General features: G+C 42.8%; 1 protein-coding gene across 2 annotated transcripts in view; it reads right to left on the bottom strand.

The window, feature by feature from the left end:
- Positions 1-23,602, bottom strand: part of LOC126215222 (platelet endothelial aggregation receptor 1-like) — a 154,660-nt gene that overhangs the window by 52,601 nt on the left and 78,457 nt on the right. For both annotated transcript variants that reach the window (XM_049941888.1, XM_049941889.1), the window contains one exon: positions 12,839-12,980. In XM_049941888.1, the coding sequence (XP_049797845.1) occupies positions 12,839-12,980 (142 nt within the window). The remainder of the gene's footprint in view (positions 1-12,838; positions 12,981-23,602) is intronic.

Genomic DNA, 23,602 nt, shown 5'->3' with positions numbered 1-23,602 from the left:
AGGCTGTGGCTAAGCCATGTCTCCTCAGTATTGTTTCTTCCAGGAGTGCTAGTTCTGCAAGGCTCGCAGGAGAGCTTCTGTGAAGTTTGGGAGGTAGGAGACGAGGTGTTGGCGGATTTAAAGCTGTGAGGAAGGGTCGTGAGTCGTGCTTGGGTAGCTCAGATGGTAGAGCACTTGCCCGGAAAGGCAAAGTTCCCGAGTTCGAGTGTCAGTCCGGCACACACTTTTAATCTGACAGGAAGTTTCATATCAGTGCACACTCCGCTGCAGAGTGAAAATTTCATTCTGGTACCCTGATTACTATTCACATTACCAGTCTTCTTGGGAACTGAGTTCGCAGCTGCAATTAATTGCGTAAATGATTTGGTGCTGCCTACAGCTGTCGTTTATCGTTATTGGTTGTGCAGTTGTACAGTGTAAAGGATCAGTTTGACAGAGTTTTAAATGAATAAAGTTCTATATGAACAGACGAAATGCGAAATTTTAGACAATTTTGCGCTCGTTCTGTAATGAATTGTTGCAGGACCAGTGGACAGGCAGTTGCTGTTAGAAGCTCTTGATAACTTTCTGCTTGGAGCGTTACGTTCACGTTAGCTTTATTCAGTTTTATATTTTTTTATTTTATTTATTTACATACTTCTAACACCACAACTTGTTGCGTTTCAGATACAGTCACATGAAATGTCCCAACACCAAAAAACAATTAATCTAGAGTAATGTACCTTCAGGAATACATTTGTCAGGGTAACATAATTCAGTGTTAACTTTGCAAGATCACAGGTTAATGCAAGCGCGTGTCAAGTCATAGCAAATGTGGAATGCTGGTACATTAATAGCCGGTGTAGCTTCCAGTGTGTTGAATGCAAGCACTTAGACAGGCGTGTATTGTGTTGTTGCAGATGCCGAATCTTAGTTGGTGGGTGGAGTTCCATGCCTGTCGGTCAGTACAGGATGCTGGAGTTCTCGCCCGATGATGTCCCATTTCTGCCTGACTGGAGACAGATGTGGTGTCTGAACAGGCCAAGGCAACATGTCGACACAGTGTAGAGCATACTGGGTTACAACAGCGGCGGTCGTTCGAGCGTTATCCTGTTGGAAAACACCTCCTGGAACGCTGTTCACGAATGGCAGCACAGGTGGACGAATCACCAGACGAACCTACACTGTTGCAGTCAGGGTGTGTGGGATGACTACGAGAGCGCTCCTGTTATCATACGAAATCGCACCTCAGACCACAAGTCCAGGCGTAGATTCAGTTTGTCTAAGAAACAGACGGGTTGGCTGCAGGCCCTCAACTCGCCTCCTTCTAACCAACACACGGCCATCACTGGCACCCAGACAGATGCAGCGTTCGTCGGAAAACACAGCAGACCTCCACCTTGCCCTCAAATGAGCTCTCGCTTGACACGGTTTTACACGGTTTAAATTTACGTGTACGATGATAAGAGTGCAGTGGGATTGTATTCACACCTGTTGGACGAATGTAATGAAAACAAACAGTCCAAACCGACATTTCACGTAAGTCACATCCAATGAAAAATCTGTAACGCAACCATCTGTGTGGATTGCTTACAATTATGTATTATTTATATTTCAGGACGATTAATCTGTAAAAAACGCACCACATGTAATGAAAGCTTGAAAACCGTCTGAAGATAAATGATAACGATTCGAAACCGGTAACGGTGCCCTTGAATAAAGGAACTGAAAATAAATTTGTGGCTGGTTGCTGTCTCAACATCATCAATATAACCTAATCTATTTATATAGTTTCCAAGTTTCGTCTTCGAAGCACTAGTGGGCGTGTTCTTATCATGTGCCTGTGATTCAGATGTATACTGGTTTCCATATAAACTTCGCTTCTTGAAGCAACCCTCTTTTTCGACATGCCGAAAAGAGGTATAAGAACGTGTAATGACACACCAAACCACTACCGTTACAGTTCAAATACTATAAAATACTACAACCACAAAGTAACTCCACAAAATGCACGTGCAATATCGTCATTTCTGTTGACACACTGCATCTAACCCCTTAACAGCTGAAAACGACAACCTTCTAGAGTGAATAGTTCCGGAGATAGAGATACTTAAGGAAGTGATTGGAAAATGACTAGATCTTTTTACACTTGTACTATTTACTTTGGAATAATAAAAACTTCACTTCCAATTAAAATTAATCATGATGCATCAAATTGTTCAGGAGGCATTAAATATTATTAAGAGATAATAATCGGAAAATGTCACTTTTTGACCAATTTCACCATACCTACTCCCCTTAAATAGCCCACGTCTGCTGAGGGAAAGAGAATAGTCTCAGAGTTGCCTATCCTGGTAGGCAGTAGGCTAGACAGGATGATGGTCGCCTGATTTCATTTAACGTCGTGTGCGAAGTTTCATTTGCGAGACTTCTGTAGAGGCAGAGGAAGATTTCCTGGCACGAGTTCTAACCGCTGCGCTAGAAACTGAAGAGACACCAGGTGGGGTGGACAGTGTGTACCAGAACATGCTTCGGACGTACAATGTCTGTGAACAACGTTGGTGGTTGCTGCATCATCCACTGTAGTAATGCATCAGTACTGTTCTGTACGTACAGTGCGCTGGTTTTTTTTTTCTTTCTAGAAATAATGTAAACACGTAATGTTTGGGCGTTAATACAAACGAGTGTGCTTAAGTAGTAAATGGATATTTCGTTATGTTTCCTTTCGAACTGTTACTTAATAATTGTATTGTGTCACGTCTAATTCAATTCCTCAACCACAAGTAGATGAGCTAAACAACTGAATTGAAACCTTCGTAAAACGGAAACAGCTCGTTTCCAGACGTGGGTTCCTATTCAAAATATTATGCACTCACTCCCCTCCACAAGTCTTTGAAATTTGTAACGGGAATTTCCGAACACACTGCATAATATATGTATGTACGTAAACGGTAATGAGATGGTTTACAATCTTTTTAAATTCTCATATGCTAATATATAATTCTCCTATAAATTACTATAATAATTCTTATTTTTTATTCATATGTTTAGTCTTCGGGAATATTTAGTGCATTCCCATGGATGATACTGATCGTAGAAATATTCGAAACACAAAAATTCCTAACACCACAAGCATCATGCGAATGCAGGTTTGCCACAGCGACATTTATTCGTATGAATCTCCCTCGGGAAAGAAACGTCGTTAACACTCTTCAAGATTTCAGGTGCCGGCAATGATTTGTGTAAAGTATTACTTTTCCGAAAAGTCGCGTTTGCAACCGATAGTGAGTCAAGATTCACTTCAGCAATTTCACCGAAAAAAATTTCAAGTAATTTTCTTTTTTTTTCTTCCATTCATCTGATATGCAATTGTTAGAGGAATTAGGGCAACGTTATTTCAGTATACTCTGGAAAACAATAGTGTAACAATCTTCTACAGACTTAGGTACATAAATCAAAAACAAAAATAAAAATAACGATCAGGTTTCGAACACAGGGAACAATGCGAAGCTGGGACACTGACCACTGTGCCATCACTGCAGCCGAACTATTTGCTCGCTAAATGGCAGATAAAGTACCCCAAAGACTTTGGCCGTCGTTATCTCAGAATCGATAAAGTATCTACGGACAAGCAGAGGCGTGTTCGCATATTTTGACCCTTCTTCTCCTGAACAAAGTTTCTGGGAAATCGGATTATGGCGCTTGCTGTGTTCTCCTGCTAATGGCATTGACGCAGTGGTAACACCGGTTCCTGCCAGATCACAAAAGTTAAGCGCTGTTGGGCTTGGCTAGCAGTTGGATGGGTGACCATCCGAGTCTGCCGAATACTACTGGCAAGCGGGGTGCACTTAGCCCTTGTGAGGCCAACTGAGGAGCTACATAACTGAGAAGTAGGGGCTCCAGTCACCAAAACATCTGAGACAGTGGTGTGCTGAACACACGCTCCTTCGCAGGCCTGAGTGGCCGAGCGGTTCTAGGCGCTTCAGTCTGGAACCACGCGACCGCTACGGTTGCAGGTTCGAATCCTGCCTCGGGCATGGATGTGTGTGCTGTCCTTAGGTTAGTTTTTAAGTAGTACTAATTTCTAGTGGACTGATGACCTCAGAAGTTAAGTCCCATAGTGCTCAGAGCCATTTGAACCAACACGCTCCTTCGCATCAGCATGCAATGACGCCTATCGTTTGAGGATGACACGGCGGTCGGCCGGTACTGTTGGACCTTCCGCGGCTTATTCGGATGGAGTTGTGTTCTCCTTGTAAGCGGCAAAAATCCTGTAACAAATTCGTTAAGCAAATTTAGCAGACACAGTTCGGACATAACGAATGGCATTGTGGAGCATAGCCTCTCCTTGATGAGATAAATACTCCACCCCACTAGCTTTTGGCACTATCAGCAGGATCGCTGGCGTTTGTGTCATTTGCGCTCGATTCTACGGTAACACCTTGTGTGTGAGATCGTTCTAGTGTTGATCTTGCACTTACTGCTCTCCGAGACGATCAGCGAACTGAAGCTGCGACTGGTAGAGTCCAGCATCCAATACTGATGCCGGCACAGGAGCCAGCGCTGATGAGTAGACTGAGGGTCTACCAACACCAGTCTGGTCCATGGCAGAAGCGACCTTAAACTCCTGTGTGGCTCTGATGGCTTATCGTGCTGACAGGCCACGTTCAGCATTCAGCGTGTCTCCACGGCATCTGACATCATGGTCGACCTGTGGGGACAGCGCAGGTAGTGATCTGGGAGAGATCGAGAATTCCTCGAAATGGTGTGAATTGAAACACATACTTGTTGGTCACAGTCATGTCCGAAAGCAGAGCTACTAATGGGTGTGAAGCCCATCGTACCAGTAGCCAGGTTCAGCATTCAGCACGGTCCCACGGCACTCGACGTCGCGATTAACCTCAGAGGACAAGGTGGGCAGTGATCTGGGAGGGATCGAGAACTCCCCAAATGACGTGTGAATTGAAACACACGCGTCCTGGTCACTGATATGTCCAGAAGCAGAGCTATGGACAGATCTGATGGCCTAGATACCAGTGGGCCAGGTTCAGCATTCAGCACTACTCTATGGCATCTGACGTCACAGTCCACCTGATGGGACAATGTGGACAGTGATCTAGGAGAGATGGAGAACTCCGCAAAATGGCGTGTGCGTCTTAGTCACCGCCATGTCCAAAAGCAGAGCTCCCACTCCGAGCTGACGCAGCGCCTTCGACAGCTGTGAGTCTCGCATTGGATTCAATAGAGTCTCCTCCGGATTACATAGCCTCCAGTCGGCGGATAAGAAGCAGCAACAACTTGTATTTTCAGCAATAAATATACACTATGTAATCTGAGGAATGAAGTAGTGAAGGCAGCAGAGGATCAAGTAGGTATAAAGACAAGGGCTAATAGAAATCCTTGGGTAACTGAAGAAATATTGAAATTAATTGATGAAAGAAGAAAATACAAAAATGCAGTAAATGAAGCAGGCAAAAAGGAACACAAACGTCTCAAAAATGAGATCGACAGGAAGTGCAAAATGGCTAAGAAGGGATGGCTAGAGGACAAATGTAAGGATGTAGAGGCTTATCTCACGAGGGATAAGATGGTTACTGCCTACAGGAAAATTAAAGAGACCTTTGGAGAAAAGAGAACCACTTGCATGAATATCAAGAGCTCAGATGGAAACCCAGTTCTAAGCAAAGAAGGCAAAGCAGAAAGGTGGAAGGAGTATATAGAGGGTCTATACAAGGGCGATATTCTTGAGGACAATATTATGGAAATGGAAGAGGAGGTAGATGAAGATGAAATGGGAGATATGATACTGTGTGAAGAGTTTGACACAGCACTGAAAGACCAAAGTCGCAATAAGGCCCCCGGAGTAGACAACATTCCATTAGAACTACTGATAGCCTTGGGAGAGACAGTCCTGACAAAACTCTACCATCTGGTGAGCAAGAGAGGAGATATATGAGACAGGCGAAATACCCTCAGACTTCCAGAAGAGTATCATAATTCCAATCCAAAAGCAAGCAGGTGTTGACAGATGTGAAAATTACCGGACTATAAGTTTAATAAGCAACGGCTGCCAAATACTAACGCGAATTCTTTACAGACGAATGGAAAAACTTGTAGAGCCTGACCTCAGGGAAGATCAGTTTGGATTCCGTAGAAATGTTGGAACACATGAGGCAACACTGACCCTACAACTTATCTTAGAAGAAAGATTAAGAAAAGGCAAACCTACGTTTCTAGCATTTGTAGACTTAGAGAAAGCTTTTGACAATGTTAACTGGAATACTCTCTTTCAAATTCTAAAGGTGCCAGGGGTAAAATACCGGGAGCGAAAGGCTATTTACAATTTGTACAGAAACAAGATGGCAGTTATAAGAGGGGCATGAAAGGGAAGCAGTGGTTTGGAAGGGAGTGAGACAGGGTTGTAGCCTCTCCCCCATGTTATTCTATCTGTATATTGAGCAAGCAGTAAAGGAAACAAAAGAAAAATTCGGAGTAGGTATTAAAATCCATGGAGAAGAAATAAAAACTATAGGTTCGCCGATGACATTGTAATTCTGTCAGAGACTCAAGGGACGTGGAAGAGCAGTTGAACGGAATGGACAGTGTCTTGAAAGGAGGATATAAGATGAACATCAACAAAAGCAAAACGAGGATAATGGAATGTAGTCGAATTAAGTCGCGTGATGCTGAGGAAATTAGATTAGGAAATGAGACACTTAAAGTAGTAAAGGAGTTTTGCTATTTGGGGAGCAAAGTAACTGATGATGGTCGAAGTAGAGAGGATATAAAATGTAGACTGGCAATGGCAAGGAAAGCGTTTCGGAAGAAGAAAAATTTTTAACATCGAGTATAGATTTAAATGTCAGGAAGTCGTTTCTGAAAGTGTTTGTATGGAGTGTAGCCATGTATGGAAGTGAAACGTGGACGATAAATAGCTTAGACAAGAAGAGAATAGAAGCTTTCGAAATGTGGTGCTACAGAAGAATGCTGAAGATTAGATGGGTACATCACATAACAAATGAGGAGGCATTGAATAGAATTGGGGAGAAGAGGAGTTTGTTGCACAACTTGACTAGAAGAAGGGATCGTTTGGTAGGACATGTTTTGAGGCATCAAGGGATCACAAATGTAGCATTGGAGGGCAGCGTGGAGGGTAAGAATCGTAGAGGGAGACCAAGAGATGAATACACTAAGCAGATTCAGAAGGATGTAGGTTTCAGTAAGTACTGGGAGATGAATAAGCTTGCACAGGATAGAGTAGCATGGAGAGCTGCATCAAACCAGTCTCAGGACTGAAGACCCCAACAACAACAACAACAACAACAATCAAAATTATCCGGACATCTGGCTGAAAATGACTTACAAGTTCGTGGCGCCCTCCATCGGTAATGCTGGAATTGATTATGCTGTTGGCCCACCCTTAGCCTTGATGACACCTTCCACTCTCGCAGGCATACGTTCAATCAGGTGCTGGGTTTCTTGGGAAATGGCAGCCCATTCTTCACGGAGTGCTACACTGAGGAGAGTTATCGATGTCGGTCGGTGAGGCCTGGCACGAAGGCAGCGTTCCAAAACATTCCAAAGCTGTTCTGTAGGATTGAGGTCAGGACTCTGTGCAGGCCAGTCCATTACAGGAATGTTGCTGCCGTGTAACCACTCCGCCACAGGCCTTGCATTATGAACGGGTGCTCGTCATGTTGAAAGATGTAATCGCCATCCCCGAATTGCTCTTCAACAATGGGAAGCAAGAAGGTGCTTAAAACATCAATTTAGGCCCGTGCTGTTATAGTGGCACGTAAAAAAAACAAGGGGTGCAAGCCCCTCCATGAAAAACACGACCACAGTATAACACCACCGCCTCCGAATTTTAAAGTTGGCACCACACACGCTACAGTATATTCACCTGGCATTCGCCATACCCACAACCTGCCATCGGATCGCCACATTGTATGCCGTGATTCGTCACTCCACACGACGTTTCTCCACAGTTCAGTCGTTCAATGTTTACGGTCCTTGCATCAAGCGAGGCGTCGTTTGGTATTTACTGGCGTGATGTTGGGTTTATGAGCAGCTGCTCGACCATGAAATCCAAGTTTTCGCACCTCCCACCTAACTGTCATAGTACTTGCAGTGGATCCTGATGCAGTTTGGAATTCCTGTGTGATGGTCTGTACAGCTGTCTGCCTCTTACACATTACGACCCTCTTCAACTGTCGGCGGTCTCTGTCAGTCAACAGACGAGGTCGGTCTGTACGCTTTTGTGCTGTACGTGTCCCTTCACGTTTCCACTTCACTATCACATCGAAAACACTGGTCCTAGGGATGTTTAGGAGTATGGAAATCTCGCGTACAGATGTATGACACCAGTCACTTGACCACATTCGAAGTCCATGAGATCCGCGGAGCGCCCGATTCTTCTCTCTCTAATGTCTAATGACTACTGAGGTCGTTGATATAGAGTACCTGGGAGTAAGTGTCAGCAAAATGCTCCTAATATGAAAAACGTATGTTTTTGGTGGTGTCCGGATACTCTTGATCATATAGTGTATCTTCCAGTTTACTGGCTGACATCTGTTTCCAAAATATTCAGAAAAGTAATGCACTTAAGCCTGGTCGCACACTTAAGTGGAAATGATGTACGTAGCGTATCACAGTTTGGATCACAGAAAGGTATCTCGACTGAGAATCCTAACTATACATTCAAACGGTACAAACCTCAAATAATAACATAACGCCAGTTGGTATTTTTTGTGATGTTTTCAAGACCTTCGACTGTGAAGATCATGGTACTCTCTTAGAAAAATTCAAGTTTTGTGGAATTGATGTTTTTATGCATTGCTGGCTTGAATGATACTTGACAAACAGAATGCAAAAGGTTGTGCTTAATAATTTGGACGGTGTCAGCAGGGAGGAAAATTTTAGTTACTGGGGAAAAAAATCACAAAGGGAGTCACACAGGCTGCTGTTTTGGGTCACTCCTATTCCTTAAATATGTGAATGGCTTTCCACCTAACACCCAACAACCAAAATTTATACTTTTTGGAGACAATATTACCGTTATAATAAACCACATTAGAGAGAAAGCAACGGGAGAGTTAGTACGTGATGTTCTCCAGAGAATTATTAAGTGTTTCTCTGAAAACTGACTCTCACTAAATTTTGGAAGAAAGGACGCTACATTCAGTTCTGTACAACAAATAGAGTCATACCAACAAGATTTAGCACATGAACAATAGTAGGGTAGAATGTACTAAAGTTTTGAATGTGGTTGTTGATGAAAACATGACCTTCTCAAACAATTAACATCAGCTGCTTTTGCTCTTCGTATAATTGCTAATCTTGGAAACAAACGTACCAGCCTACCGGCATATTTTGCATGTTTACACTCAATAATGTCGCACGGAATGATTTTTTGGGGTAACTAATTACTTAGGAAAAAGGTGGTGACTGCACAAAAGCGATCAGAAAGAATAACATGTGGTGTTCACCCAGTGACGTCATGTAGGTACTTCTTCAAGGAGCTAGGCACTTTAAGTGCACCGTCACAGCACATATTTTTGCTAACGAAATTCGTCATAAATAATCCGTCACAATTTGAAAAGAACAGTGATGTACGTACCTACAACACTAGAGGGAAAAATCACCTTTATTAACCACTGTTACGGCGATCAGTGGCTCAGCAAGGGGTTCAATACACAATAATAAATTTTTTTATGATTTGCACAATATCATAAAATGTCTGGCAGGTAGCGAAGTAAGTTTCAAATTTAATTGAAAATCATTTCTCCTTGACAACTCCTCGTATTCCATGGTCGAACTTCTGCTAGTAACTGGCAGCCAGTAAAATAAAATTAAAAAATAAAAAACTTATTTTTGGTGTATTTGCACGAGTAGGAATAAAATGACAAGAGTTCATTACTGTTAACACTGATCCTGTATACACATGCTGTAAAGTGACTCGTTCCACATCATTTTGATAAAACATCGTTCTGATGATATGGAACCCCTAACTAACTCACTTGGCTACTAAGTAGAAACTTAGGACAACATACACTGTTAAACAGTTGATGGGCACAGACTTAAAGCGAAACCTGGCGCCGCGCGGCTGCCCCGGTCGGAGGTTCGAGTCTTCCCTCGGACATGAGTGTGTGTGTTGTCCTTAGCGTAAATTAGTTTAAGCTAGATTACGTAGTGTAATTTTGAAGGTGACGGGGGTAAAATACAGGGAGCGAAAGGATATTTATAATTTGTACAGAAACCACATGGCAGTTATAAGAATCGAGGGACATGAAAGGGAAGCAGTGATTGGGAAGGGAGTGAGACAGGGTTGTAGCCTCTCCCCGATGCTATTCAATCTGTATATTGAACAAGTAGTAAAGCAAACGAAAGTTCGAAGTTGGTATTAAAATCCATGGAGAAGAAATAAAAACTTTGAGGTTCGCCGATGACATTGTAATTCTGTCAGAGACAGCAAAGGACTTGGAAGAGCAGTTGAACGGAATGGACAGTGTCTTGAAAGGAGGGTATAAGATGAACATCAACAAGAGCAAAACGAGGGTAATGGAATGTAGTCGAATTAAGTCGCGTGATTCTGCGGGAATTAGATTAGGAAATGAGACACTTAAAGTAGTAAAGGAGTTTTGCTATTTGAGGATCACAATAACTGATGATGGTTGAAGTAGAGAGGATATATAATGTAGACTGGCAATGGCAAGGAAAGCGTTTCTGAAGAAGAAAAATTTGTTAACATCGAGTGTAGATTTAAATGTCAGGAAGTCGTTTCTGAAAGTATTTGTATGGAGTGTAGCCATGTATGGAAGTGAAACGTTGACGATAAATAGTTTGGACAAGAAGAGAATAGAAGCTTTCGAAATGTGGTGCTACAGAAGAATGCTGAAGATCAGATGGGTAGATCACATAACTAATGAGGAGGTATTGAATAGGATTGGGGAGAAGAGGAGCTTGTGGCACAACTTGACTAGAAGAAGGGACCGGTTGGTAGGACATGTTCTGAGGCATCAAGGGATCACCGATTTAGTATTGTAGGGCAGCGTGGAGGGTAAAAATCGTAGAGGGAGACCAAGAGATGAATACACTAAGCAGATTCAGTGATTGCAGTAGGTACTGGGGGATGAAGAAGCTTGCACAGGATAGAGTAGCATGGAGAGCTTCTAACAACCCTACCACAACAAAGGTCAAAAATTAATTATGATTGTAGTGTTGCTCACGCTGCTAAATATTGCATTTTCGGGCAACAACAAAGTTATATTATGTGGCAGGTGTCATTAGAGCACAGTTATTAAAGTCATTTCTTGAAATAATGGATAAACTAGGCACTCATCTTTTCGTGTTTCCCACGCTGGTCTCGTTGTGAACTCATGGCTGAATCGTCGAAAATCTAGGTGGTGATGATTCCAAGCTCGGATGCAAAGAGGCTTAGGTGTTATTCTGCTATATTCAAAAGTTTTATAGATGTGTTTCATAAACCATTCTTTTGGAAGTTAGTACAATGGTGATGTGAAAAAGTAATCAGCACTCTGTATTTAAGTTACCCTTCTTTTTTATTACTTTTGTTGCACCATCACTTCACAATATAAAACATACTTCAAAATATCTTCCTCACTGTTCACATTTCATAAACCGACTACAGTTTACGTCTTTTCAACATGACGACCAAGACTTGACTCTCTAATAACCGCTTACGCGCCCAAAAACGGGAGTTACAAGTACGTCAAAGATCATAGTGATAAAAGAAAGAATACACATAAGAATAATATCATTGCAATATAAACATATCGATGTATCAAAGTACCTCTACATTAATGAAATCAAATTTGAATGTTGTCACAGAAATATGTTAACTATTTTATTGAAACACAATAGAATATTGCTGGTATCGAGGGGTTGAGGTGAGGTGCTGTCATGGTTACGTAATTCAAGTACCATTACAAGCTGCATCAAACCAGTCTCAGGACTGAAAACCACAAGAACAACATACGGAGTCCAGAATGAGATTTTCACTCCGCAGTGGAGTGTAAGCTGATATGAAACTTCCTGGCAGATTAAAACTGTGTGCTGGACCGAGACTCGAACTCAGGACCTTTGCCTTTCGCGAGCAAGTGCTCTACCAACTGAGCTACCCAAGCACGACTCACGGCCCGTCTTTACAGCAGAGACAAGGTATTGGCGGAAGTAAAGATGTGAGGACGGGCCGTGAGTCGTGCTTGAGTATCTCAGTTGGTAGAGCACTTGCTCGCGAAAGGCAAAGGTCCCGAGTTCGAGTCTCGGTCCAGCACACAGTTTTAATCTGCCAGGAAGTTTCAACATACATAGTGTGTAAGCTTCGGGACTGATGACATCACCTGTTTGATCCCACACGATCTTACCACAATTTTCCAAAACCTGGGGAGACTGTCCTATGATGGACAGCTAATGGGCTCAGAGGTGAAGCTTCAGGTTTCTTTTGGCACATCAGTAGGAGATATCATTACAAATCAAATCAAACCAATCTCCATCCGAACTGGTCTCGGGAGATCCTAAAGATACTGACCGACCGCCGTGTCATCCTCAGACTATGAGCGTCACTGGATGCAGATACAGGGTGATGTGTGGTCAGCACACCGCTCTCTCGATCGTTGTCAGTTTTCGTGACATGGGCCGCTACTTCTCAATCAAGTAGCTCCCCAATTCGCCTCACAAGGGCTGCGTGCACCCCAGTGCTCGGCAGGCTGGACAGTCACCCATCCAAGCGCTAGCCAACAGCGCTTCGGTCATTGGACGGGAACTGGCGTCACCGCTGCTGCAAGGCCGTTGGCAGGAGATATCATAAGTCTAGTAAAAGTCACCTGGTAGGACGTACCCTTTTGTACAGCTGACGGGCTCACAGCCAATGTGGTTGGGTGCCTTCTGGAAGCCGGGGTCGCAGACGCAGCTATTGGGGGCTGTGCAGCGCCCTCCAATTCCGCAGCCGCCAGGACACTCGGGCACGCACTGGCTGTCGCCTGTGGACCAACAACTCAAATCACGTGTCGTCACGCAGAAGCGATAGATAATATTCCATCAGAAATAACAAACTCACTGGGCTAAGTGGCAACCAAGCGACTATTCAAGCTGGCGTGTACGACGGCGTACTCAAAAGAAACCAAACTAATTTTTTCTCGGTCAGAGCTTTTGTAGTGCCGCGTTTTGCCGCTAGCAGCGTATAGAGCGAACATAACATCGTCAATAGGCCGAGTGCCGTCGCTGAAGAAGGTCTTGGCGGTTCGCGCATGCCCGCCCAGAAGCGGGAGATTGCTGCGTTGCCAGTTGTACGCGCCAAGAGAAGCAGCGTCATAGTATAGTTCGCAAACTTACGTTTAGTGGGGAGCGCGCAGTTTATGAAGTAAAGCCACCACGGCCGCATGAACCCTTTCGCTGCTACAGAGACGTGCTCCCCGCATTCCGCGATATGAGCGATTTTGTCATCATTGCATTGCTCGCCTGTGCAGACACATGGTGTTTCGACTGCTTTGACACACTTTCTCATTCGATTTCATAAAAACTATTTGGCCCAAAAATTTGATTTTCACACATCTTCTTGACTGATGCCTTCCCCCCATAAATGACTTAATTTTGTTTTGATGTTCGACGCAGTTATTGTGCAGAATTAGGTGTAGTAAACCATTGCACGAAATTTTGTAGAGTTTGCAGAGGTAAAAGTCCATAGCGTATACTTTCCATATGGTCGATTTTAGTTGCCAGTAGAAATTTGAAATAATTACATTCAAACGAATAAAATTCATGAAGTAAGACACTTCGATATTGTTTTTAAATAAAGAAAAATAAAGAAAATATTAAGCACTGAACAAAGTTTGAACTTAGAACCTTTCGCTTAGCAGCCATACACTTTAACCATTACGCTAACGCAGCCCGTCATTCAACGCATCTCCCGGAGGACTTTAAAATATCACGCAAAATACCGACAAACACTGTTGGTATGACTATGAATTACTCACGTTTCGTCGAAGTACAATAGGAAATAACAATTACTGCTGTTCTTTATTCCGAAAAAGTGGTTAGTGAGAATGATACAAACACCTTTCCTTGCTATCGCCTGAATTAGGAGGCTTATTGCTTGTTTGGTTTAATTAATTAATAGAATATGAAGCAATTGGTATAAAGAATGCTTTTTCCAAACTTTCTTTAAAGTTAAGTCTGCTATCAAGACACGGCTTTTGTTCAATTACTTTATTTATGACTGAACGTTTCTAAAACTGAAGACACTCGTCCCTGCTCTGCACTGCAATCGAGCTCTGGCAGCGTCGTTCTCTGTTCATTGGCTGACTGTGTTTTGTGACGTCAGATGCGCAGAACGAACCTAAACTCGGCCGCCGTCATAAATGACGCGCACTTTAGTATTGGAAGAGTTTATAGTGACAAATGTTTTGTGTGATTGTCGCCTTTATAATGGCTGATTTTCGTGAACAGTGTGTGCACGTGAAATTCTCCTTGTTGCTCGAAAAGGTGGAACAGAAACTACTGAAATGTTATAAACGGCTTGCAGGGACGATACCATATGAAAAATTGCAGTATTTGAGTGTTTTTTTTCAATTTCCTCGTTCTGGTCGTCCTTCCACGGCCTGAACACATGAAACTGTTGAAAACATCCGTGAAATCATCGGTGAAGATTGACGACCGACCACTGAAGACAGTGTGCAGATATTGGGAGTGAGCTGTGCCAGAGGATTTGGGAATGAGAAGTTTGGCTTCCACATTCGTACTACGACTGCTGACTGGTAAACGAAAACGAGGTCTTTGAAAGAAGTCCCGAAATGGTTCAAACTATTCTCTACAAAATTAACACAGAGGACGAAACTTTGTGCTATGCTTACGATCCATAATCAGAATAACAGTCATGCCAATGGAAGACTTCAAGTTTGCCTCGCCCTAACAAAGCTCGTTAGGTGAAATCACACGTTACGGCAATGATATGTTGTTTTTTTTTTTTATTGAGAAGTATCGACCATTCAGAGTTTGATCTGTAGACACTTAACCAGGCTTGGAAGTTTTGCAAAGATCCCGCAACATTGTGCGGCGGAAGCGGCCTGATTTTTTGGCAGTCGGGTGACAGGTTTTTCCATCATGACAATGCCCCAGGCATTGTCAGTAAGGCAGTTCTTGACCAAAAATGGAATTACACCTGTTTCTCATCCCTCATACTCATCCCATCTTGCCCCGTTCGACTTTTTTTTGTTTCCTTGATTGAAATGAGACATGAAAGCAAAACGTTTTGTTGATTTTGCTGAGGTGAATAAAAAACGATGGAGGCGCTCTCAACCATCACAAAAGATAAATTTCAACAATATTTTGAGAAATACGAGAGTCGTTCAGTTGGTAATGCACCACTTTCTTTTCTCAGAACATATTTATTGTTAAGAGCAGAAATTGGGGACAATATACATGTCTTGTCCATGTTTTACTTTTCTACGTAGTCCCCATCACGTTCTATGGCCGTACGTCAACGTTGTGGAAGAGCATGTTATTCCCTGCTGTCAAAAGCTCTTGTCCTGTAGGTGTAGCCATGTTTTCACTGCACGACTGACACTCTCGTCATCTTCAAAGTGTGTTCCCCTTAGATAATCTTTAAGCGGCTCAAAGAGATGAAAGTCCGACGGTGCCAAATCTGGACTGCAGGGTGGATCAGGCAATGATATCCAACACAATTTGGCGATGTGTTCCCGGGTTCCCAAACTTGTGCGTGGGCGTGCATTATCGTGTTGGAGCAGGATTTCAGCTGGATTCTTGTCCGAACACGTCGGAAACGGTTTTTGAGTTTATTCAGAGTCTTGACGTATGCCTATGAAGTTATGGTTGACCCTCTTGGCATAAACTCCACGAGAATGACACCCTCACAATCCCAGAAGACTGTCACAATGACTTTTCCGGCAGAGGGCGTTGTCTTGACTTTCTTCTTTTGTGGTGATGCCACTCCATTGACTGCCTTTTTATTTCCAGCGCGAAGTGGTGCACCCAGCTTTCGTCCCCCGTAACGATCTATGACGGAAAGACCTCTCCGTCGGTCTCAAAACGCACCAACAATTCAATTGAAATGGCCTTTCTTCGAATCTTATGGTCCGCTGTGAGCATTAGTGGAATCTACAGCGAGAACCACTCTGAATATCATTGCAGACTCACTTCCAGTGCTGACCGACAACTGTAGAACCAATTGTCGAGTTGCGATGCGCCGGTCGGCACTAACAGTGGCATTCGCACGATTCAGCATGTCTGGAGCAGTGGCTGTGACAGGACGTCCCGAGTGTGGCTGATCACGGAGCTCTGTTTCTGCATTTCCTGAGGCTGTAACTTTCTTTAACCGTCGCCCAACTGCACTCTTGTCAACTGAAGCATCGCCATACACTGCACACAAACGTTTATGGATTGTCACCACGGTTTCCATTATGACGTTGTACTACGGCTCCGCCATCTACCAGAACTGTTCGAAACTTCACCGGCGCACAGAACAAACATCAGATATGAAGCACCAACAAGGATGTTTGTGTACTAATGGCTTTTTAATAAACTGTGGCATTACTTATTGAGCGACCCTCGTAGATGAAAAGATTACAGATATGTATCTACGTCTACATCCATACTCCACAACCCCCCTGACGGTGTGTGGCGGAGGGTACCTTGAGTATCTCTGTCAGTTTTCTCTTCTATTCCGTTCTCGTATTGTTCGTGGAAAGAAAGATTGTCGGTATGCCTCTGTGTGGGCTTTAATCTCTTTGATTTTATCTTCATGGTCTCTTCGCGAGATATACGTAGGAGGGAGCAATAAACTGCTTGGCTCCTTGGTGAAGGTATGTTCTCGAAACTTCAACAAAAGCCAGTACAGAGCTACTGAGCGTCTCTCTTGCAGAGTCTTCCACTGGAGTTTATCTATCACCTCCGTAACGCTTTCGCGATTACTAAATGATCCTGTAACGAAGCGCGCTGCTCTCCGTTGGATCTTCTCTATCTCTTTTATCAACCCTATCTGGTACGGATCCCACACTGGTGAACAGTATTCAAGCAGTGGGCGAACAAGTGTACTGTAACCTGCTCCCATTGTTTTCGGACTGCATTTTCTTAGGATTCTTCCAATGAATCTCAGTCTGGCATCTGCTTTACCGACGATTAATTTTATATGGTCATTCCATTTTAAATCACTCCTAATGCGTACTCCCAGATAATTTATGGAATTAACTGCTTCCAGTTGCTGACCTGCTATATTGTAGCTAAATGATAAAGGATCTTTCTTTTTATGTATTCGCAGCACATTACACTTGTCTACATTGAGATTCAATTGCCATTCCCTGCACCATGCGGCAATTCGTTACAGGTCCTCCTGCATTTCAGTACAATTTTCCATTATTACAACCTCTCGATATACTACAGCATCATCCGCAAAAAGCCTCAGTGAACTTGCGATGTTATCCACAAGGTCATTTATATATATTGTGAATAGCAACGGTCCCACGACACTCCCGTGCGACACACCTGAAGTCACTCTTAGTTCGGAAGACTTATATCCATTGAGAATGACATGCTGCGTTCTGAAATTTCCTGGCAGATTAAAACTGTGTGCCGGACCGAGACTCGAACTCGGGACCTTTGCCTTTCGCGGGCAAGTGTTATACCATCTGAACTATCCAGGCCTAGGTAGCTCAGATGGTAGGGGACTTGCCCGCGAAAGGCAAAGGTCGCGACTTCGAGTTTCGGTCCGGCTCACAGTTTTAATCTGGCAGGAAGTTTCATATCAGCGCACACTGCGCTCCAGAGTGAAAATCTTATTCTGGATGCTGCGTTCTGTTATCTAGGAACTCTTCAATCCAATCACACAATTGGTCTGATAGTCCATATGCTCTTACTTTGTTCATTAAACGACTGTGGGGAACTGTATCGAATGCCTTGCGGAAGTCAAGAAAAACGGCATCTACCTGGGAACCCGTGTCTATGGCCCTCTGAGTCTCGTGGACGAATAGCGCGAGCTGGGTTTCACACGATCGTCTTTTTCGAAACCCATGCTGATTCCTACAGAGTAGATTTGTAGTCTGCAGAAAATTCATTTTTATACTCGAACATAATACGCGCTCCAAAATTCTACAACTGATCGACCTTAGAGATATAGGTCTATAGTTCTGCACATCTGTTCGACGTCCCTTCTTGAAAACGGGGATGACCTGTGCCCGTTTCCAGTCTTTTGGAACGCTACGCTCTTCGAGAGACCTACGGTACACCGCTGCAAGAAGGGGGGGGGGGGGGGGGGCGCAAGTTCCTTCGCGTATTCTATGTAAAATCGAACTGGTATCCCATCAGGTCCAGCGGCCTTTCCTCTTTTGAGCGATTTTACTTGTTTTTCTATCCGTTTGTCACCTATTTCGATATCTACCATTTTGTCATCTGTGAGACAATCTAGAGAAAGGAAAGACGTTTGTCTATGTGTATTAATGGCTTTAAAAAAAAGTGGGACATTGCTTATTGAACGACCCTCCTAGATGAAAGGATTACAGAGGTGTATTAGTGCAAGCGCAGGGTATTTTGAAGAGGACTGGAGGTTTGTGCTTGAAAAGTGTATAAATAAGTTTAGAAAAATAAGTTCGGTTTCGTTTTGGTATCCCCCAGTATGCGGGGCGATCAAAAGGTCCCATTCGAAAGCTGTATAGTCCACAATCTGTACGCCAATCCGGCAAAATCAGGGTGAGTTTTCAGGCAATCGTCCCACTGACGCAGCAGATTGAAGATACCCGCGTAGTAAATCACCGAGTCCTGCTGCGTGAAGAAGTCCGTAACTGCGTGCTGCAAATGCTCGTCCGACAGCAATCGTCGACCCTTCAGGGCCCTTTCTAGGGGGCCCAAGGTGTGATAATCGCATGGGGACAGATCAGGACTCTAGGGCGGGTACTGGAGTGTATCCCACTTGGGTTTGCGTTGTCATGAAGCAACCGCACCACTTGGCGTACCATTACACAACTTCGATTTTCGACAGGCATACTGTCCCACACACATTCTTCGTTCTACGATGGATGCCTGCCGGTGTTTATCGTCAGGTAGCCAAGAAAAGAATAACAGCACGTTGCTCCTGTTTGGATGCGTTTGGTGATAACATTGCCGTAGTTAACGTTTTCGCATTTTCCTCACACAAATGTCACACTATACCCTTGCCGACGTGTCGGTACTTATATACCCGCATCAGAGTCTCGCTACGTTGGACATACGCTACAGCAACGCCCTCAAACGTATCCTCTTTGATCGCCCCTTATAGAACACACAGGCTAACTTATACTGTCAGGAGTGTACCGTGAATATCAGGATTCCGGCAAAACACCAAATCTATGAAAATATGTATGTGGTTTGTTGATCATAAATTAAAAAAAATATACGTTTTTCAGTGTTTTTAGAAATTCAAGCCCTAAGGGTTCTAACAACCCTACCACAACAAAGGTCAGCATTTAATAACGATTGTGGTGTTGCTCACGCTGCTAAATACTTCATTTTCGGGCAACAACAGTCATATTATGTTGCAGGTGTCATTGGAGCACAGTTAATAAAGTCATTTCTGCAATAATCAAAAAACTAGACACTCATCTTTTTGTGTTTCCCACGCTGGTCTCGTCGTAAAATCATGGATCAATCGTTGAAAATCTAGGTGGTTATGATTCCAAGCTCGGATGCAAAGAGGCCAAGGTTTTATTCTGCTATATTCAAAAGTTTTGTAGATGCGCTTCACAAATCATTCTTGAAGATTACACTTTTGCAGGACAATGGTGATGTAAAAAAAGCATTCGGCACTCCAAATTTAAGTTACACTTCCTTTTAATTGCAATATCACGTAAACACAAAACATCACTTCACAATACAAAACATATTTGAAAAAATCTTCATCACAGTCACTATTAAAGTTCACATTTTATAAGCTGACTACGGTATGCGTCTTTCCAACATGACGTCCATGACTTGACCTTCTCAAGGTCCGACTCTCTAACAAGTTAACAACTAACTAATTATCGCTTACGCGCCCAAAAATCAGAGTTACAAGTACGTCAAAGATCATAGTGACAAAACAAAGAATACACATAAGAATAATATCATTGCAATATAAACATATCGATGCATCACAAATGAAATCAAATTTGAATATTGTCTCAGAAATATGTTAACTACTTTACAGAAACACAGTAGAATATTACTGGTGTCGGGAGGTTCAGGTGAGGTACCATAATGGTTACGTAATTCAAGTACCATTACAGGGTGTGAAAGGCAATGTTGAAGCTATAACTATGAAAACTGGTGTTTGGTTTCTCGATCAGAAACAAAAAAATACCTGAAACTTCCTGGCAGCTTAAAACTGTGTGCCGGACCGAGACTCGAACTCGGGACCAATGCCTTTCGCGGTCAAGTGCTCTACCATCTGAGCTAACCAAGCACGACTCACCCCCCGTCCTCACAGCATTACTTCTGCCAGTACCTCGTCTCCTACCCTCCAAACTTTGCAGAAGCTCTCCTGCGAACCTTGCAAAACTAGCACTCCTGAAAGAAAGGATATTGCGGAGACATGGCTTAGCCACAGTCTGGGGGATGTTTCCAGAATGATAATTTCTCATTCTGGAAAAAATACCTGTTTCATTGTTTTTGGAAAGTCTACCTCTAAATGGCCGGGAAAAAGATCCTGCAAGAACAGGACCAGCGACGACTAAAGAGGATCGTTCAACGTGACAGATGTGCAACCCTTCCGCAAAGTGCTGGGCCATCAACAAGTGTCAGCGTGCGAACCATTCAACGGAACATCATCGATATGGGCTTTCGGAGCCAAAGACACATTCGTGTACCCTTGATGACTGCACGACACAAAGATTTACACCTCGCCCGGTCCCGTCAACACCGACATTGCATTGTTGATAATTGGAAACATGTTGCCTGGGTCTCATTGCAAATCGTATCAAGTGGATGGACGTGTACGTGTATGGAGACAACTTCATGAATCCATGGACCCTGCATGTCAGCAGGGGCTGTTCAAGTTGCTGGAGGCTCTGTAATGGTGTGGGGCGTGTGCAGTTGGAGTGATATGGGACTCCTGATACGTCTCGATACGACTCTGACAGGTGACACGTACGTTAGGATCCGGTCTGATCACCTGCATTGACTCTTGTCCATTGTGCATTCCGACGGACTTGGGAGATTCCAGCAGGACAATGCGACACTCCACACGTCCAAATTCGCTATAGAGTGGCTCCAGGAACACTCTTTATTTAAACACTTCCGCTGGCCACCAAACTCCCCAGACATGAACATTATCGAGCATATCTGGGATGCTTTGCAACGTGCTGTTCAGAAGAGATCTCCAACCCCTCGTACTCTTACGAATTTATGGACAGCTCTGCAGGATTCATGGTGTCAGTTCCCCCCAGCAGTACTTCAGACATTAGTCGAGTCCATACCAAGGCATGTTGCGGCACTTCTGCATGCCCGCGGGGGCCCCACACAATACTAGGCAGATGTACCAGTTTCTTTGGTTCTTCGGTGTATACACATGATGTTTCAAATTTGGAAAAGTCTCTGGAACCAAATAGCTTCATTTCATTGAAGCACCTATGTCTGTGTTTCAGGTAGGATACTACGTTTTGTTCTATGTCGGTTGTGACAGTCAAGCTGTAAAGCTTATGCCTGGAAGCGTTGGTTGTATCTCGGCTGGACCATGCATTTTTCCGTCTTCGTTTTAACTTGACCTTCACCTCCCAACCAGGAGACGCCAGAAACAATGCGTAGCTGGGGTTCCACGTTAAACTATAGGTCGTCTTTCCCCTGCTGGATAACTGGGATAAGTTAGGACAAGCACGTGACCGAAATGGCCTCCAGTAGAAACACTCGCACTTGATAATTGAGCCACACGAAATAATAATAATAATAAGGATCTGTACACATAATTAAGTTTGTACAGAAGAGCGCGAGTTCTACCTGCGCTGGTACGTTTTCTTTTCATTTATCTTATGTTGTTATTTGAAATAGTCGAGTTGGATATAAGCGACCTGTGTTTATTGAAGGTAGGGAATTCAGAAAAAAAACTCTTTGTTAATCAAAATCGCAGGTAAGATTCTTCTTATTGATAACTAGTTTCTCCTACATTATTTAACCATCTTCAGATCTGCAGTACACAAAAAAATGCATCGAAGAAAATAGTACTGTATAAACTGCTAAAATAAAATAGTTCTGTCACATAGCACATACCACAACAATATTCTTTTGTTTAGTGAACGTCACCAACTATCGGGACACGACGTCATAATTGAATAAATTATTTTGAAAAGGGTACGAGTCACATTTTTCACCATATTGAGTTATGCGTGGATTCGGTATCTATAGACGTAGATACATAATTTTGTATTAAAACTGCATCAGTCCAATGCTTAACATAGGCGGGGGAAGGCAATGAGTTTGTTGAATGTTTTCAAAGGGCATTAGCCCTGGACTGATGCCTCTTTCAAAACAACTACGTTGCTGCTATCTCGTGACCATTTTAGTAAACTCTTCAAGCAGCTGATGACCATGACTTTGTGGCAATTAAAAGATATATAAAAATGAGTGATATCGTGTGCTCGCCTACAGAGTATACAATGAAAGTAGCTGAATCAAGTTCAAAATGTAAATTTACTAGTGTACTGCGTGAAAAATCGTTCAGTATTGATTATAAAGGGTGGTGGGCAAAATTTTACAAAAAGACAACCAAGTCTACTGAATCTTTGGAAAATAGTGCGCCAAAAAAGGACAAAATTGATTTTAATATATCAAAGTATTTCATGTTGCAGTGTGAAAAATTTAATCCAGGTGTGTTAAAAGCTTATGAACATATCGATAGGTTAAAAGTACACCACTTTACTGTGGCTAAGGTAGGAAACATTTCCTCACAAGAGAGGAGGCTTACTATAACAAGTGTCCAATCAACCATTAAGTTGGTAAAGTACATTTCACAGGAGCATCTCCCCTTTTATGAAGAAATATGTGAATGGCCGACACATGAGGAAGAACTCAATGATGGCTGAATATCAAATATAACATTATAATGCACATATTGTGTTATTTTTCATTGATAATGCAAATAATTAATGGTTTTCTGGTACAATTATAACATATTCAAATGCAACATTAAATAAAAACACATTTTCGTAGAAAGTTATGTTATTCAAATTTCCTTTTGTTTAAAAGGGCGTAAGTGCACTACCTTTAAACTTTTTTTGCGAAAACAAAAAAAAGATAATCACTTGCAATTTAGGTGCACAATAGGTGTTAAATATATACATTAATGAAAAATTCTTAAAAAATATATAAATCAAAAACTTTTTCAAAAAACAGTTTTAATCGATTTCCGGAAAATTGCTTCTTGTGGACTCGTGCCCTTTTCAAAACCACAGATTTAATTATGGTCAGGCCGTGTTGCTTATTATACAACCTGATGGAGCAATGGTGTAAAATTATCTATAAGACACACTGAAACATAACGATACATATAATACTAGCTTAGTACCCTCCGCTTTGATCGCGTTTGCACAGTTATTTCAACAAAAATGATGTTGTAAACATACAGTACACCCACTGAAAAATTAGTGTATTA

This window comes from Schistocerca nitens, chromosome 12 (assembly GCF_023898315.1).
Source record: "Schistocerca nitens isolate TAMUIC-IGC-003100 chromosome 12, iqSchNite1.1, whole genome shotgun sequence".
NCBI lineage: Eukaryota > Metazoa > Arthropoda > Insecta > Orthoptera > Acrididae > Schistocerca > Schistocerca nitens.
This window is presented reverse-complemented; position numbering and strand designations above follow the sequence as displayed.